Genomic DNA, 18,777 nt, shown 5'->3' on the forward strand with positions numbered 1-18,777 from the left:
TGCAACTAGCATTTTTAATAGAAAATGGGCTATTAATTGGGGTAGAAGGGAGTTCACCATAAGGAACAGGGTCACAAACCTGTCAGGGTAAAACACAGTTTCAATCAATTAAACTTGGTGTCAGACACCTGGTAGCTATGGCACAGAGATGACAGGCTTAATTTAGGAAAATCTGTAAAGTATTTAGCATTCACAAAACAACAATAAAGTAAAAACATAACAGAAAAAAACCAAACACCCAATTTAGAAAAAGTAAATGGTAATGAGAAAAAAGTAATGAGTAACATGACATAAAAATGACAAAAATTCAATAAGGGGAAACGGAGATATGAATTTAACAATTTAAGGCAAAAATCACAAAGAAAAATTAAAGCACTAATCAATGTTTATGATTAACCGGAACCTAAATGCGATTTTAGACCAATTACAATTAAGCTCAGGCCGGATACACCAAGCAGGTTTGTCCCGATCCAAAATGTTACCATCTGACATAGCCTGTGAAATGGAAGTTGAAATCCTCCATTGTGTTGCAGACTGTATCTCCCAAAGATAGCCACTAGGCAAAGTAATGCTGAGGCCATTGGTTTTGGCCAGAAAAGCACTGGGTGAGAGAAATTCAAATTTCATGCCGCTGAAGTTTTTTTGTAAAGCGGATACTTTCGTGCCGTCACCTGGTCCAAGTTTTCGATCCTCAATCATTTTTATGGTGCTCAAAATCCTCCAGCGGGGCAAGCCTGAAACTATATCTAACAAAGTTGCTTCAAAATTAGACACCTCTCCAGTGAGCAGCCGCTGATGCTCAGGAGGTCTTGGGAGTCTAAAGGATTTTCAAGTTTCAACCTTTCAGAGTTTCTTGAGCAGCTTCTCTTGGTCACTTCTAAGGCTCCCATCACTTCAGAAACATAACTTAGGGACCATGACTCACTCAAGCAGTAGCCAATCCAGTTCCTGTTGCCACTTCAGCTAGATACTTCACGAGAAATGTCTCTTGCAGCTTGTTGTGTCCCTGGATCCATATATGAGGTCAGTCAGCTGACCCTTGGAGTGCACCTCACAGTCCTGGGCACAAGTGGGAACAAGTTCAGCCCTACAGGTCTCCACACAGGTCTCAAACAGCAGGTCCAGTTCTCTACTCTTCTTCCACAGACCCAGAGAATGTTCTGATGATATGTGGGTCAGCTGCCAGATTTGTAGGTTTCACTAGCCAGTGGCAGGGGTGGCTCCAGGAGACCTGCTAACACATGAGGAAAAAGCCCTAAGGACAAACCTTCGCACTTTTGCACATCGTATTTGCCTTACTGCAAAATATTCCATAGTGCACTATTCTGAGGAACCAAATGCTTCTCTTCCCAAGAGCTCCTTTTGCTCTTAAATACGAATGGGAATGCCTCACCCTGGAAGCTTCCAAAGTAATGAAGTTCCTGTACCCTCCCAAGCTGCTCTTCCAGAGCGGATATCTGTTAAATACTCTACACCCAAATCTTCCTTTTTAAAAGGCCTAAGCAATTGTTCCTTGCCTGGGAGCCGTTTGTTTGGAGAAGCACTGGCAATCTGCCATCTAGCAGGAGGCTAATGGTAATACCCTACATGAGGCTGAGGCAGGTAAAGTGTAACTTTTTATAAGGCACTATTCCTAAATATTTATTAAAATCCAACTTCACAAATAAAATGTATTTAAGTAAACATTAAAACATTGCTTGAATTATTCAAGCGGCTTCTTCCAAACTGGAGGTAGCAGGGTTATGATTTTATTCTGATCTCTAGTTTATCTCATAAGACAGCTATTGCGGTTTCAAGTGGAAATAGCGTTTGGGGGCGAGTCACTGTAGGTACATGACAACATTAAATTCTTGCATGTACTCTATTTAAATACTCGGCGCCCTACAATGAGGCCAACAAGGCATACGTAGGAGTGACTCATTCAAATGTAGGGTTAACTCCTGTCACAAATGGTTATTATGTCGGATTTGCCTGTAGGTTTAAAAGCTGCAGGAGTCAGACTACACAGGTAGGCCTCAAGCCATGTTTACATTGTAAGCTCAGTAGATGGCAAAACATGTGCTGCAGTCCACTGGTGACTTTTAACTTGTCTTACGATTAGTGTGTTTAATGCACCATGTACGATGGCCTAACTGGGAAGCAAAATATGTCAATTTGGAGTTAGTCAATTGTACCATGTTTTAGGAGTCAGAGAGCATACAATGGGCACTGGACTGTGGTGTCCCAACATGCAGAGTTCAAAAACCAGAATGATCAATCCAAACAAAATGTAAAGAGAGGCATTTTGCAACACTTTCGTTATTAGTAAGGTAGATAATGGAAAGGTCATGGCTTCATCAGATGCATTTACATATTCACTGTTGCTTCTCTAATCATATGAGCTCTATTAGGCTAAACTATATGTGCTAATTCCGAAGCTGATTGACAATATTGTAGCTTACAGTGAATGTCTTGTATTTTTTAAAAAATCAAACCAGCGCCACTCTGCAGGAGGCCATGGCTGGAATGAGGCCACAAGGGCTTTAATTGCTGTGTCTTGCTAGTCCATCCCGCAATGAAAGCAGCCCTCTGCACAGAGGTCCAAGGTTAAAATGGCAAGTTGCCAGAATGGTTAGGTCAGCCCTAGTGAAAATACTGACTTCAATAATGGGCACACGGCAACTTTACAAGGTACAGTGTATTCACCAAAATACATTTCGAGAAGGTTGTGTTAGCACTATGTGCATTGTTTAACTAACTTAGCAATGGAGGCCATCTTCATAAATTATATGTAGAACTGTCAATAATAAAGAAAACTGCATAATGACAAGCTGTTTTTTTGCATGAATTACAAAAACATTTTAACAAACAATATCTCAATATGGAACATTCAACAATGCTAGAAAACAAAAATTGTAAATTCACCTAACAGTGGTTTTAAATAGCTGGAATGGCAGGTCTCTAAAACCCACCAAGTTTCAGTTACTATGAGTATTTTTTGTTTGTTTGTGGGAATAGACATTTAAGACCTTTTCTTTTCCCAGGCGTGCTGTATATAGAAGCAAACCTGTATTTAAGGCAGTAAACAAAATGAGTGATAACACACAGTTGATGGCATGGTATGTTTATGAAAGGAGGTTGAGCGATGAGGACACAAACATGAACAAAATTATATTTCATTATGACATAGGAGGATGAACAATAGGAACACTGACATTAAAAAGAATTCCATTTCATGGCCAAAGGAATTAAAATAGAACACCAATCAAAATGTATTCACAAAGATTACACATTTATGATGTTCTGCCTGTGAAAAAATAAACAATGCTGAGGAATTGTAAGGTCTGTAAGTGAGACAAAGTGCGAGTGTATTCAGGCATTCAAGTGTATGGGGGGTGTTGGTGTGTGTGTGTACACAGGTGTACACGTGTGACTGCGCCTGCCTGCTTGTCTGTCTGTATTAGTTTCAGGCATTTTCCCTGTTCACAATTGCAAAAGGCTTCACCTTTCACAACAGAATTGGACGAACCAGTGGGGGGGTTGACAATTGCGTAAAGAAAAAAAATAACCGATACAACCCCTTGTAGCAGAACATGCTTTTTATGGCCATTATAATGTGCCAACGCAGGAATATGATCCTCAATCTGAAAATTGTTCATTGCTTTCGACACTTATCATCTGTAGTATGGTATGCATAATTTTCTTTTGTTTAATTATACGAAGTTTCGGAAAAAATTAGCAAAATTCTGCAAAATGGACATCTGGAATATAGCACTATATTTTAGCTCGAAATGCATTCTAGTGTCTCATTTCACGCTAAATAAGCAAACAAAACAAAAGAGCAGCGAACAAGACCTACTTCTAGTCCATTCATTCACATTGTTCCAGCGCTCCTGCATTAGGATGTTAAATCGCACGACTATGAAATTATGTGACATGCCATAATAGAGTAATGCCAGGAAATTGTGCAGAACAAAGTCAATTGCCTTATTATATTATATTGTAGCCAGCATGATGAAAATTTCTCCCAGCATAACAAATGTATGATAGTCTTATGTCGATATATTCTGCTTTCCAAATACATTTTCTGAATACTATACACTAAGTTATATTTAATTTACCTTTAAATAAAACACTTTTTTAATTGGAATTCATTTTCTTTAACACTGACAATATCAAGAGTAATCAAGGTAATGCTCGGTAGTGCACACCTTCATCAACCAGGCTTCATGATTGCAATCCTCAAAGTGCTCATGAACAAACCTTGCTCTCTTTTACAATAGTTCAGGCGCACACCAAGGATGTCCATTCATTGCAGTGTCCAGACACCATGACTGAGAATCTACAGTAGGCCTGAATGTGGCTGATATTTTCACGCCAGGTAACATGGATGAGTCAAAACTACAGTAACATTTAGAGCTCGGACATTGTAATGATAAGCAGCCTGCAAGAATAATATGTAGAAGACATATTTACTACTCGAGTACTGTTGCATTGATGAAAGTACTCTGGCAGGTAAGTAATCCAGGAGCCGTAGATATAATTAAGTAGGTTTATTAGTCATAAGTTAGATGGTAAAGAAGGCCCCACCGGGAGCAGCATCCAGTTGCTCAGCCCATCTCACTCAAACTGACCACACTTCAAACCATGCATCCACGAACATTCCGATGGCATCACACACACAGGCTGAGCAGCAGGGAGAAGGAGAAGACCAGAATACAACACATACTACTTCCAATAAACTGCAGAAAACATAATTAGGAATAAACATGCAGCTAATCAAATTTATCCATCGGCAAGAACTTGACATAACCCAATCTGGCATAAATGAAAAATCCCTACAAATTGCTTCCCCTCTCCTAAAATGACCCCTTGCAAACCAGCGCAGCTTTGTTCTTTTTATTCTTCTAATCCCTTATGGGACAGTTCTTTTAGGGAATAAGATGATTCGCTCTAAAATGCAGCGGTAATCTTAAAATCAGTAGAAGGGATCAAGCCAAGTCTGTAGTCAAGATTACATAATTTGAATATTCACATAACCTTTGTGAGACAAGGGATTTACCTCCATGGACAAATCAAACGCAGCAGACAGCAATACATTCATTTCACATTCAAATCAACAACAGGTCCTTTTCCAAACATACTTTTATTTTAAAGCCAAACTCATTATCTAGATTGCACACAATCAAATACAGATACTTTACTAGAACAACTGCATGTCTAATAATTAAAATGAGATCAGCACAGCAGCATGTACTTACATTTGTAAACAACACTGTCTTAGGTATAGATATGTATTAACTACCCCAATTACTTCTGCTGTTTCTTCTTATTTTGACATCTCACTGATTGGGTGACAGATACCACTTATATGCATGAGTAAACCTACAGTATGTTTTTTAACTAGTCCTTGGTCTTCATCCTATTCCCTAAAATTCTACATTCAATAGAAAATTCTTTCTCGTTGCACCGTAAACATATCTTCACCCATTTCAATGAATTTCATATCTTTAAAATATCTAAGGCATTACGATACACAGAAAATATTTTAATAGGATATCTCAATTGATGCAGAAGAAAATCTGCACAAGCACTCTCAACATGTGAGTCTTTCCCAGGAAACATTGCAAATCAAGGACAAATTTAGCATCACATTATAAAAAACTTTCTTTTCGGGAGACTTCATATTTCCAAAGATTATTTTAGGTTCTAAGGTGAAAATAGAAATTGCTCCATTTTCACTGTATATAGGGATTTTTCACACAATAACCCATAGCTAACTAGTATGACTCCTCGTTAAGATACGTTTATGGGGCATGGCTAAGCTGTCAGGCTGAGTGGAAAGAAGGATCTGCAGAGAAAATGTTAATTTTGTCATCTGAAGTCGAGCCTGACAGGACTAGTATTACAAAGCGCTGTGAAGCCCTGCGGCTAAGCTAGTTTGGGGAAGCTCAGGACCTACAACAGTGAAATAAAATGTGCTTTGCTGTCAGCATCCAAAGGTGGCACAGAGACAAAGAGCTGAAAACATGCAGTAAGAAAGGGCATGAGAAGAGGGTGGTGTTAGGACTCAAAGGAAGCCATGTAGTGTGCCAGTAATCTTAACCAATGATGCAATCAGCCCATATAGGACTTACAATGGATTGACTGAAGAAAAGGAGGTGTTTACAGGAACCTCACCACTGAACAGGTAAGATGACAAACGCAAGGGCCTCTGGCATAGTGGGGAAGGTGCCTCTGGTAGGCCAAAACTATTGGGTGCCCATAGAGTATTCCTTTGGGGCTTGAGCTGTGCCTCTTCTCTCCAACCAAACCCCGAGTAGTGAGTAGTGCTTGTGCCTATGGGGGTGAGTGTGAATATTTTCATTCCATCAGCATCAGCAATGAACTCCAAGTACATTAACAAGTCAGGATCAGCCGCGGCCTATCCATTTGGCCTGAGGGGCCACACCCCCTCATCTTTTTCCTGGCAAGAAGAGTGTCTGTCTGGCTGGAAAAAGGTCGGGCTGACGGGCAATCCTCTTTTTCAGGTCAGGCAGCCAGGAGCAAGGCATGCGCTAAATGCTCATGCTCCTGGCTATCTGAGCTGAACTTCGCCAGGCTAACTGCCCTCTGTGCTTGACCTCCTCAGCCTAGAGCAAGTGCTTCGTGGCTCCAGTCACACTGGCATGACTCGTGGAGGGGTTGCGGGGTGGGGCTGACTTTATTTAATTGAATAAACATATCTTCCTGGGTCCCGTGCAGTCCCAGCTCCTGGCCAGGTCCCGTGGTAAGGAACAGGAAGCAAGCAGCCTCCTTCCCCTCCCCTAAGCCAATCACAACATGCATGCAGCCTACATAGAGAAAAGGAAGAGTGTGCATGACTGGTTTGGTCGTCCCCAAAGGGCCGACCAAACAGTCACAGCCCACAGCATTGGGTTAGCCACTCCTTCCCTGCTTTCCAGCAGACCCGAACCAACCAGGCACTTTAGCTGTCTCGCAGTGCGAGAAGCAGAAACATTAAATGGTAGTTTTACCATTTTATGTTTCTGCTTCTCGCACTGCGAGAAAGCAGTGGGGCAACGCTCCTCTGACCTAATGGAGGAGCCGCTCCTGCATATCCCTCACGACGAGGGGGAGCGTCACTGATTGCCTCAGACCTTGGCACTTTAGTTTTAAGCCCTGAAGAGCCCAGGGCCAAGTGTCAATCAGTGACACCTTGTCACAGATTGACACTTGACCCACTGACGCCATCCCACTCTGCGGCGAGTGAGGGACTGCTGCCTTGCCTAATTGGCTGACTTTAGGTTAGCCAATAAGGGAAGGCAACAGTCCCAACCCTTCTAGGACCTCCAAGACTTCCCTCTCTACAGTGAAGGTAAGTTTTATGGGTTTTTTTATTGTTTGATGTATCTATGTATGAACGTATGTGTATTTGTGAGTGTGAATCGGTGTGGTGTGGGTGTGTGTATGTGTGAGTGTGTGGCCCCCGCATCATCACCTGGTAAAATTACTAGCTGCCACTGGTTCCTCTTGCATAAACATAAAAACGCTCACTCAAAGGATTATAAGAGACAATAAACAAGGTGAAACAAGAACACCTTAACAAATGTTAGCAAACCACCAAAAAGAAACACAGGTCCCTTCAATGATACAGCATGCTGTATTCTTAATAACCTGAACGTATTCCTTTTCTTACAGAGTTTTCTGTCTATATGTGATGTTAATTTGTGTTCTTAATCATTTGTCTAGCACACAGATGCTACTGGTGTGGCTCTGTGGTGCTCTTTTGGCCTGGGTGTTGTATGCAGACCTGGGCTTGCATGTGTGGCTAGTACAGTGCATGTTGGGGCATGTCCTCAGTGCATGTTGGGGCATGTCCTATAAAGGAAAAATGTATCAGTGAATCGTGTGGGTTTTGGAAAGATGCTCTGAATTGGTCTCTTTAAATGTGATGCTGTGATCAGGCAGAGTGAGGTGCATAATCTTTTGCATCCGCTACTAGCTGGCTCAGCAAATTCTCACTGGTTGCATGGATCTGAACAAGTTGCATAAGCAAAACTCTGCAGGTAGGCTTAAATTTGTGTTGGAGGATGTGGATAGGTAAAATATGTACTTGCATACATAACTGTATACTATCAAGCTCTTCCCAGATCAGTGCAGACATAGTGCAGGGTTTCTTGCGACAATGGAAGATAGGATTGTATTGCTTCTCAGAACATTTTTGTGATAAAGTAACTCTGTCTTACATTATAAAGATATTGCAAGCCACAGAGGAGTTCCATGACCATGTAGAAGAATAAGCCCTTTCTTCTTGTCAATATACAGCTAGAAAAATAGAGCAGAAGAAGGAAAAGCAACAGTTAATTTTTAATTCATTAAATAGCTACTTTAATTATGCTCCGTGACCTGGCCACCTCTTCCTTTTGCTGCTGGCACTAGTAGCAGGCATTGTGATGTCAGAACTCGACTGTAATTCGTTATTACAATTGAGTTCTGATGTCATTTCTTTATAATCAGTGACTGGGTGCATTACTTGTCGACAATGTTAAAGAAATTAGAAACAGGCTGTCAAACAGGGATTGCAGAATCCAATGTATTAGAAGGGCATAATTACGTTCTCTGATTTCGGCTGAGAGAGTATTTTGCCTTTAAAAGTAGGATCTTTGTTTTTGTTGATGGAACTAGGGAACATTGCTAATGGTTGTCCTGTACATAGTACAGAGTAGCTTGAATAATATATTTGTCTGATACTAGGATCCAGTGCAGTGCTTGTAAGGGCAATGTATTGTAGGCCTATGGTCCAAGATTGAGGAGCTGGAAGAACAAACAGGATGTCTCACCTGTGGAATATTGACTATGTAGAAAAGGTTCAGTGAACATTACAACTGTTGGGAGCTTTCAAAGGGATTTGGTTTGTGGCACAACAAGAGCCAAGAAAGGAAAATAGCCCATGCAATAACCGTATATAGACTGTATTAATTAATAACTACCTGTAATTTTATTTACTTATATGCGCAATAGCATATACAAAAAGTGTTACAAAATAGGATTAGTGAATACAAATATGAGATAAACATGATAATGTCTTTAAGGTGCTCCTAACTCTGGCAAGCACTAAAATGACTGCCTCGGGTTCCCCTACGTGCTATGCTCTCTATTGCCTTAATGAGAAATTTTTTCTACTAATAGCCCACTTCTATAAGTAGACTGGTATCTCTTAATTCTGACATGCCAAGCTTAACAAAACAGTACTTGGCATTGCTATTGGGAACACTTTCTGCAGCTGTAGAAGAATTTCCATTTTTTATAAGGGGCTCTTCTTACAGAGGCCAAAGCCCTTTCTTCTATTTGTATTCTTATTTTGTAGATGGCCTCCCTCCTGCTTACCTCTCAGCCCTCTCTGTTTTCATACTCTACCACACATCATAGACTCAACATACATATCTCCTGGGAAGCCTTTGCCACTCTAGGCCACTACCTTAAGAAGCAATGAAAGGCTTACCAACTGTGCATTGTATGTTTGTTGCATAGGGCATAAAATGAATCCTATCCCTTAAACATAAACATTCTTTTAAACATCTGAGTGCTGTTGAACATGTAAAATATATGCAAATCTTCCAGTGTACTACTTATAGACTATACCAGCTTTAAAAGCATATAGAAAAACAACCAATATATTTCACTAAAGCATTATAAACCATATATCCTATACAGCCATGGGTTTGATGTCAGCTATCTAATGTTACTGGTCACAGCAGTAGTCTCCATGATTAGAACCTTCTGGCTTTCCTGGTACCCACCCAGACTGCCTTGCTGAGCAGACCTCTATCTTTGGAGCTCCTGGCGGGGATGAATATAATTATTTACTTTAACCAAACCTCTTAAAGCCAGCTTTCAGGTAAAGAAGTGCTCAACGGCACAGCTCATCCCCCGCAGACCGTACAATGACATTAGAGGTAGCGTTGTAAAGAGAGGCTCCCCCCTGTCCAACAAAGCTTCACCCTGATAGATTGTTTCTCCAAGATTGTTGTAAAAGCTAAGCTAATCCCTGAGCAGGAATCCAGTGCGGAGATTTGCACAATCTCACTGTGTAGACACCAGGAATAAAAAAAAGAAAAAAGAAAGTAAGCAATGGGGATGTGGACCAGATCTTAAAGGCACAGAGTCACACTCCTAACCTACCCTACCTCAAACAGCGTTTCTGAATACTGTGGTCTTCCTCAGACTGCCCTGGAATGTAGATTTGACATTAGGAGAAACAATAACAGATGAAAATATTATCACCTATTTCAAGTTTTCATAATTATTCTCATTAGTTTCTGAGTTAAATAATTAGCTTCTGTAGAAAAAGCAGGAGCGATCTACACCAATGACTCCTTACTGAATTCAGTATTTTTTCTATTCTACAGAAATGTGCTGCTTCCTGGTTTCACCTATTGGTGTCACACCTCTACCCCAAACAAACTGCAAGGAGAAGCCACAAAATAGAAAGGATTGGCTACCAATTAGAACACTGCAAAAAAGATGTTACTTTGTTTTCACAACTCTGCCTGTTCCTGAAAGCTTAGAAGAGGGAACTCTCACACAGCAAAGTCTTTGTTGGTGCTATTTTTAGAAGAAAAAAACACACACTTTCTTGCACAGCATTTTTGCCAATTTTCCAATATAAAACACAACTTAACTACATTTTGTCCATTTTCTTTGTTCCCTCCGGTAGACTACACAAAACATGGTAACCCTGAGAAGCTCTGACATGTGTGATGATGTGCGATAAAAGGACATACATCTGATGGGAATGTTATAGTGGGTAAATGTTATGAAGGCTTTTGTCACAAAAGGGCTTAGAATTGTAGGAGGAAAAGAATTAGCAGTGAAGTGGTTAAGATTACACACTATTGCACTTGGGGCCATATTATCAAGGAACGGCGATAACATTATCGCCGCGTTAGCGGCAGTTTCCTGCCGATAAAGCGGCGATAATGGGCTTGATATTAAGCCCTTGTGAATTCCCATAGAAGCCTATGTTCTGGTGTGAACCTGGGCTTTTATGGGAATTCATAAGGGCATATTATCAAGCCCATTATCGCCGCTTTAGCGGCAGGAAACTGCCGCTAAAGCAGCGATAATGTTATCGCCGTTCCTTGATAATATGGCCCTTGGTTTATTCTTCGTTAGGAGTCATTCATTCCGATTATAAACTTTGCCTGCACTTTTTTAAGAGTCAGACAACTTATTACAAACTCTATTTTGCATTTAGGGCACTTTCACCAGGAATTACCCTTTAAAGATTCTAAACTAATTGTACTTGTTTATTCCACAAGGAATCATCAATTATTGTTTCTCGCAAGTAGTTTCCCATCTCGACTGAGAACTAGAAATCAAGACTATTGGTTTATAAGAGAAATCAGTAGAATCCTGTGGCTACCGAAAGGTTGTTCAGTGAATTATGGTATGAAGGTGAAGACAATAGCAAACATATGATTACTAAGGGCATGGGCGAGTTAAATGAGATCAATGAATGCCTTTCATATTGCAGTTATCAACCTCCTTACTGAATGCAACAGAACCCTGCAAAGTTATTGCATGACATAGAGGAAACTCTCTTTAGGAAACAATATAAGGTCACTCAGTGCGTTTTTCACAGTCACCATATTGATTGTAATTCTGTTTCAGCTCAGGAGAACTATTGAGAGTCATTTCAATATAGAGCATGGGAACTACGGAGAATATTAGCAGGTGTATTATATATAACATCAGAAATCAACTTTCAAAGTCAACGCAATAGTCATACTGAAAGTCTTCTCTTTTTTCAAGACAGCAGTGCACCTGCATTACAGGTGAAGCCCAGGTGTGCTACCAGGCAGTGTCAGAGTTCCAGTGCCTCTGTTTCTCTCTCTTGTCCCCTTCCTTAGGCCACTTTCTACCCTACCCTCTGATAGTGTGAGGTTGGATGTGGGTTTGGCAAAGTCTGCAAACTTCCATTCCTAATACATTGCAAGGTTAATGCATAATGACAAATTTCCTACTCAAAAAACACCACCGTTGAAAAATCGCAGCCTTCGTTTACTGTTTTGACTCTTTGAAAACGTATGTAGGCTTACGCATCCCTCTTCCGACATGTGTCCTTGCAACTCTCTTCATGAACCGTCTGATGGGCCTTGCACCATTTTGGTGGTTATTCTGTTCTGTCTCTTTAACTTGTCCTGAGTTTTACAGCGACATTTCAGGACCAGGATTAAGGAAAGTTAGCCTGGGAGAACGATTCTTCTTGTGTTTCAAGAAGTGTTTGTGTAACGCTAGTGCTCTCACACACCGGGTCTGCACGAACAGATCTTTTGATGTGTGTTCGGCCTTATTTTTGTTGTTTTTTCTTGCAGCCAAACTGCTCTTGAACGAGGCTTCCTGCTGAAACAATTTGTGCAAACTGTAAATGATTTAATGGGCTAAGTGCAATCTTTAGAACCTAAATACTGAAGTGATATTTTTAACATGGTGCTTAGAGAAATTGTGAAATGAAAGCTGATTTAGAATTCATTTATGAAGTCAGATGAAGTCACGAGCAATTTGTTTCACTTTCAAGTCATGTTTGTGTATAAATCAGCTGTCCTGAAACCTTTCATACACAATATTCATCACTCTCCTCCAAGCCACTAATTGGGATGATCGCCTTGGTGGAAATATGCGCTCCTTTCTCAGTATCACTGGAATAATTCGCTCACAGTAAACCTGCAGAAAAGCACTCCTTAAATCAAACATTGTTATTAGAAAATTGAATTATTCTCTTCTCTCCAATGGGAATCAACTGAAGCATTTTAGTTTGTTTCCTCTTTGCCTTCTAGAGCACACACACAAAAATGCAACACAATACCTAGACGTTTGCAAGACAATGGGTTATAAGTTTGCTTGTTTGTTCACGAAACCTTCCTGTACTAATGATTTTTACAACAGAACAGCTGCCCATATTTTTCTGATGGTATGTGTCAGCTGAATATACGTCTATATCTTTTGTCTTCATGTATCGTGTTTATTTTATACCGAAATTCCAGGACATTTTTTTTAAAGCCAGAGTAGTGGAATAGATATTTATTAGTAGGAATTGGATGAAATGATTTTTTTAAAATAAAATGTAATGTCGATAAGCATGTTCAGTTAGTATTATAAATCACTATTTTTTAATCTGAACACGTTCACATACATTCTCCAGCAACTGTGCTCTGGTGAACAGTACATCAAGGTCATACTCAGTCTTGCAATTCAAACCCATTTCCATTTCCCATCAAATAGGTATGTGCAAGGGAGTAGCCAGAAAATTAAAGTACCCCCCACTAAAAGCTCTCATGACATAAAACAAGCCCCTTCGCCATAGGAGCTCCTCCGTCTCTTCCATCCATCTAGTCACCCTTCCAGCCACCCTCCGATATCCACGATGTCACCTTTACAATCTTACGTGCATTCATGTTATTCATCCATCATTCAATCTTTTCCATTCCATCCATCAATCCACTGTGCCATCCATCTTCTAGCCACTGTGCCATCCATCCACCCACCCCATTTCTCTGCAATGCTTTCACAAATCCATTGGCGTATCCATCCATTTCTTTACTCTGTCAAACTTTCACCTGCCTTTCCACCTGTTTATCCATCCCTTTACCCTTCCATCCTTTCACCTGTCAATTCACCGATCCATTCATCCATCTATCCATTCGTCCATTAACTAATTCTTTCACCCATCCATCCACTTGATTCTTTCATCCATCCATACAGCCGCTCATTCTTTCTCCTGCCTATTGACCTATCCATTCACTCATTCTTTCACCCATTCATCGATCCATTCGTCCCTTTACTTTGCCCCACTTTCACCTGTTTACCCACCTATCCATTCACTTATTCTTAAACCAATTCATTCATCACCCAAAAAATGCATCCACCGACACATTCTTCCACCCACTCATTCATCCTCCCACTCATTCATCCTTCCCTCCTGCCTTCCTTTCACCCTTCATTCAGTATCCCTTCCTTCTTTCTCTTTCTGGCTCCCTCTTGCCCTTCTACTGACTCGGTAGTCCTTCATAGTGTTCATTACGGTTTTTTCTGCCGAGCTGCTGACAGAAGAGATTCATAAAAAGCCCCGCCCCCGCTATAGCTGCAAAGCGAGGGGTTCACGAAGCCCCTGGGTATGTGCTCAAATGCAAACGATGTGCCAAACCCATTCAAATTGACTGATACGTTTCTATCTTGCATTATTTACATTTTAATTCTTCCATCAGTATGGATTAGCAATACAGACATACTTTGAAATCTACTAAAAACAGAAGATACAGGTTCTCACTATTGTGATTTTCAAAATTCACATATAAATATGATATAAAACTCACCTGCGTATCTGCATTCAAAACTTTAATTCTTTGCGTGGAGATGAATAGATCCACCTCAGTCAAGGTCTGTGCATCTCCTTCTGAACTCTGGAAGAAAATGTTGACATGCGTTCAAACAATATTTTAAAACAACCTAGGAAAAGCCTAATGCTTAATATATGCACCCATACTTCAAAATCCTAAGGTAGTTATTCAGACAGGCATAGTATACCCCTTGAAGTAAAATGGAAGAAAATACTTTGTATAGTGTTGGCACATATTGAACACAGCATCTGAAATAACAACATGGCTGGGCTATATCAAATGAGTCATGGCTGACAGAGATTACAGAGGCCTCAAAGGAAAGTAAGGACTCGTTGTAGTTTAGTTAAAAATGTATGGTTAAAGTAGCAGGTTGGTTCCAAAGGTGCTGCTTTTATGAAGGAAAGATGTAGTGCCTAAATAAGCTTACCTTATAATTCCAATGTGCCTCATATATGATGCAAAGCGGTACAAAAGGGGGTGGTGATGGACGGAGCATCAGAACAAATCAAACACTCACACCCAGTCAACAGATCTGGGTTTGATCCATCACCGTTCTTTAGCCCACTCTGCCACCCCAGTTCAGACATGGCCATTTGCAAATCAGTCTGACCCTGTGCCTCATTGGAACAGTCCAGCCCGAACTGCCAAGCCATGCCTTCCCTGGACCGGAAACAAGCTTCTGTTCTGCTCGATTTTCCTGGCCTTCTTGTGTTAACAAGTGATTGAATGTGACTTCAGTCTCTTACCATTCAAGCCTAAGGGTTAGAGTAGTGGATGGAGCCTATTTACTAGACACTTCGACATGATTCTGTGCTCTTCCCCATAGATCAGGGCTTGCACATATAGCCTAGGGGATAGATTTGTTAGTATTAGGGATAACCTGTCCTGTAGTGAGGGTATTTCATGGAGCCGTGCTGAATGCAGGCCTGGTAGGCCTCAAACGGGAGAGACTCCATCTTTCTTTCTGCTCCGGCAGCTTGGGATTCTTCTAGGTCAAGAGTTATGTTTTAGTTATGAGGTGTTATTCGCTTGGAGAGAACCGGTTCAGGCCGGCCCTTATCGAAGGATTGTATTTTTCTTAATGCCGAAGACACTACATCAGGCCGGCCGGCTGGGAACGTGTCCTTGGTACGGGGAGGTACAAGAATTTGGTGGGCGGCAGGTTACGGGCCGGAATTTTCCATGAGGAAATGCACCTCTATATTAGTGAAAGTCTGAGGCAGTTACATGTTCAGTCCGTAGGCGGCATCTAGCCGTTAGCAGTAGAGCTACTACTTATTCCAGGGAAGACAGACGCCATCTTGAAGGCGGAGAAGAACCGAGAGACAGATGCTTTCCTAACAGAATAGCCAGAGAGGAGAGAGTAGCCGATAAGGAAGAGGTCCCAGTGACTCGGAGAAGGGTGATTCCAGGCGAGCCGAGGCACAGACGAGAAGGGAGCCTAGATGACCACTGAGTGCAGGCTACATACTACTAAGGTGATGTCGACCCTTTCTTATTAGAGTGTACAACTTAATCTTTCACTTTTCCTTGCAGGTTATGTGTTATATCGTAATGTTATGTGATTGTATGTGTAATGAGTAATAAAGTATCCAGTTTGTAGTGAACCAACATATGCTGTGTGTTCTTGTATAAGAGGGTAGCCTATTCTTCTAGTCAGCTGCGGCTACATGAACAGATGTTAACCCTGATCAGGTAAGTGGTAACTGAATAAGGGAAAAAAGGAGCCCCTCAAACCTGAGAACAGGCTATGCCCGAACTGGCAATCCTTGTGTGATCTGATGAATAGTGAGACTGATTCCCTTTTTGTATGTTATGGTGATCATAGGATGAACTGTCGTATAAGACTGCCGTCTAGGTAGAGAGGTCTGGATTCGTAGGGGATCGCGAGGCCGCCAACTGTGCTGAGACTGCCGTCTGGGTAGAGAGGTCTGGGTTCGTATGGGACCGCGAGGCCGCCACTTGTGATACTGTCGTATGGGCAGAGAGGTCTGGGTTCGTATGGGACCGCGAGGCCGCCACTTGTGATACTGTCGTATGGGCAGAGAGGTCTGGGTTCGTATGGGACCGCGAGGCCGCCACTTGTGATACTGTCGTATGGGCAGAGAGGTCTGGATCCGTATGGGATCGCGAGGCCGCCGATTGTGCTGAGACTGCCGTCTGGGTAGAGAGGTCTGGGTTCGTATGGGACCGCGAGGCCGCCACTTGTGATACTGTCGTATGGGCAGAGAGGTCTGGGTTCGTATGGGACCGCGAGGCCGCCACTTGTGATACTGTCGTATGGGCAGAGAGGTCTGGATCCGTATGGGATCGCGAGGCCGCCGATTGTGCTGAGACTGCCGTCTGGGTAGAGAGGTCTGGGTTCGTATGGGACCGCGAGGCCGCCACTTGTGATACTGTCGTATGGGCAGAGAGGTCTGGGTTCGTATGGGACCGCGAGGCCGCCACTTGTGATACTGTCGTATGGGCAGAGAGGTCTGGGTTCGTATGGGACCGCGAGGCCGCCACTTATGAGATCTTGGTATGCATAGTAGGAATCCCCTGTCCTTAGGTGATAGATATATGTGGTTGTAGGATTGTAAATAGGTTCTAGGGAGGGGGTAACGTTCTGGCTGGGTTAGTGAGGCTCTGATGAGCGGGTTCTATCTGATCCGAAAACCCAAGCAGAACATTTGGCGTCACGAACCGTTTACGAAACCTGTGTGCGTTGTGGTTGTATTGTGTTTGCCTTTGACGCGTTCGTGGTTTTGTTTGTATATTATTTGTATCTACCTGCGTATAATTTGCTTTTCTCTTTCTTCTTTTTCTTTTTCTCTTTTTCTTTCTTTTCAAAAATGTTTTCTAGAAAGTCGAAATCTACTTTTAAGTTGCCCGTTGATATTCCCGGTTGGGATTCAACGCCTTATGAAGCCTTAGCCTGTGAGTGGGCTGATTCTATTGGTTTGAGTGAGAACTGGAATTCTTTTTTGGAGCTGGCGGAGCCGGCTAATGTGATTACTTGCTTACAGAAGGCGCCGGTATCTAAGGGTGATGAGCTTCCCGTTTTAGGGCGCAGAGGTTGGATTGTTCTGTCTGCGTACAGGCTTCTCCATGAGAGGTTGTTGAAGTTGCAGAACTTGCATAAGGATTTGGAAGCGAACTTTGTTGAGACTCAGAATGCTCATACTTTGTTACGGTGTCAAAATAAGTTGCTTGCTGACAAACTTGAGACGTACCAAACTATTGCCGAGAGAGCGGCTGTGCGAATTGCTCGTTATAAATACAAGAATCGGCGTGGTCGGGTTTCGACGCGGAAGGTGCGTCTGGTCATGGCGAAAGCCGGACTGGATTGGAATCCTGATGAATGGGATGGTAATATCTGGAACTCGAGTGATTCTCCTTCCTCGGGTGAGGAGTCTGCCAAGCGCGAGTCCTCTCGCTCCGGCCGTGCTTGTAAATCTGCTTCTTGCGCCTCTGATGGTGCACCCCGTGATTGCACTCGTCCTTCGAGCGGGGTCGACGCGTCTTCCACTGATTGTTCCTCTACGTGTACTGGTCGAGCTCCTTGTGATGCTCATCCCGCGGTCTCGGCGCATCCAGTTTTTCGGCGGAAGGTGCAGCAGGCTCCCGGTGCTCCGAATGGTATTGCTTTAGACTCTTTGGAGGATTTTACTCAACAAGAAATTAGTGATATTTTACAGCGATTTCGGCAACGAGTTGGTGAGCCCTTGCTCACATGGATGGTGCGCCTTTATGAACTGGGCGCTGCTGGCATTATGTTGGATGCTGGCGATTGTTTGAAGTTTTGTTCCTTGAGTTCGGATTCTACTGTACAGGATCATTTTCGTAACTTTAATGGTGGTGGTCAAATTTCTTTGCTTCAATTGGCAACTGAGGGTTGTAATCAAAAATATCCTACTGAGTCTGACTGGCCTGTGAATGACAAACCGTGGTATACTTTGCGCGATGCTGCGCAACGTCTCAAAGAGGAGGTGATGAAAACGGCAATTTTTCTGAATACTGCTGACCGGTTGCTTGATGCTTTCTTGACATCTTCTGTGCGGAATCGTATTATTCGTTCTTCCCCTGTTGCTTATAAGCAGGTCATGATGACTTTATTGATTAATCAGACTGGTAACATGTTATCTGTGGTGCTGGAATCGGTACGCCAACTCGGTGAGTTGGGTGAGTGGTTTAAACCTGAACGGCAATCCCGGCCTGACACTCGTACTCCTGGTGAAAATAAATTTACTAGACGTGATATGTTTCTTGCTCTTCTGGCTGATGGTGTGCGAAAGGAGGACATTGATGGTGAGACTACTTCTCGTTTGTGGGAAATGTTTCGCAAACGTGGCTTGGATCGAAAGGAGGGTGCCCGGCGTGTTCGGACAACTGAGTGTGATCGTGGTTTTTCTGACGGTAGCGGTGATGACGACCG

At 42.3% G+C, this 18,777-nt stretch overlaps 1 protein-coding gene across 3 annotated transcripts in view; it reads right to left on the reverse strand.

The window, feature by feature from the left end:
- APBA2 (amyloid beta precursor protein binding family A member 2) overlaps nucleotides 1-18,777 on the reverse strand; it is a 1,094,297-nt gene that overhangs the window by 251,636 nt on the left and 823,884 nt on the right. For all 3 annotated transcript variants that reach the window (XM_085644084.1, XM_085644086.1, XM_085644085.1), the window contains one exon: nucleotides 14,337-14,423. In XM_085644084.1, coding sequence (XP_085500210.1) covers nucleotides 14,337-14,423 — 87 coding nt within the window. The remainder of the gene's footprint in view (nucleotides 1-14,336; nucleotides 14,424-18,777) is intronic.

The sequence above is a fragment of the Triturus cristatus genome, chromosome 3_1 (genome assembly GCF_964204655.1).
Source record: "Triturus cristatus chromosome 3_1, aTriCri1.1, whole genome shotgun sequence".
NCBI lineage: Eukaryota > Metazoa > Chordata > Amphibia > Caudata > Salamandridae > Triturus > Triturus cristatus.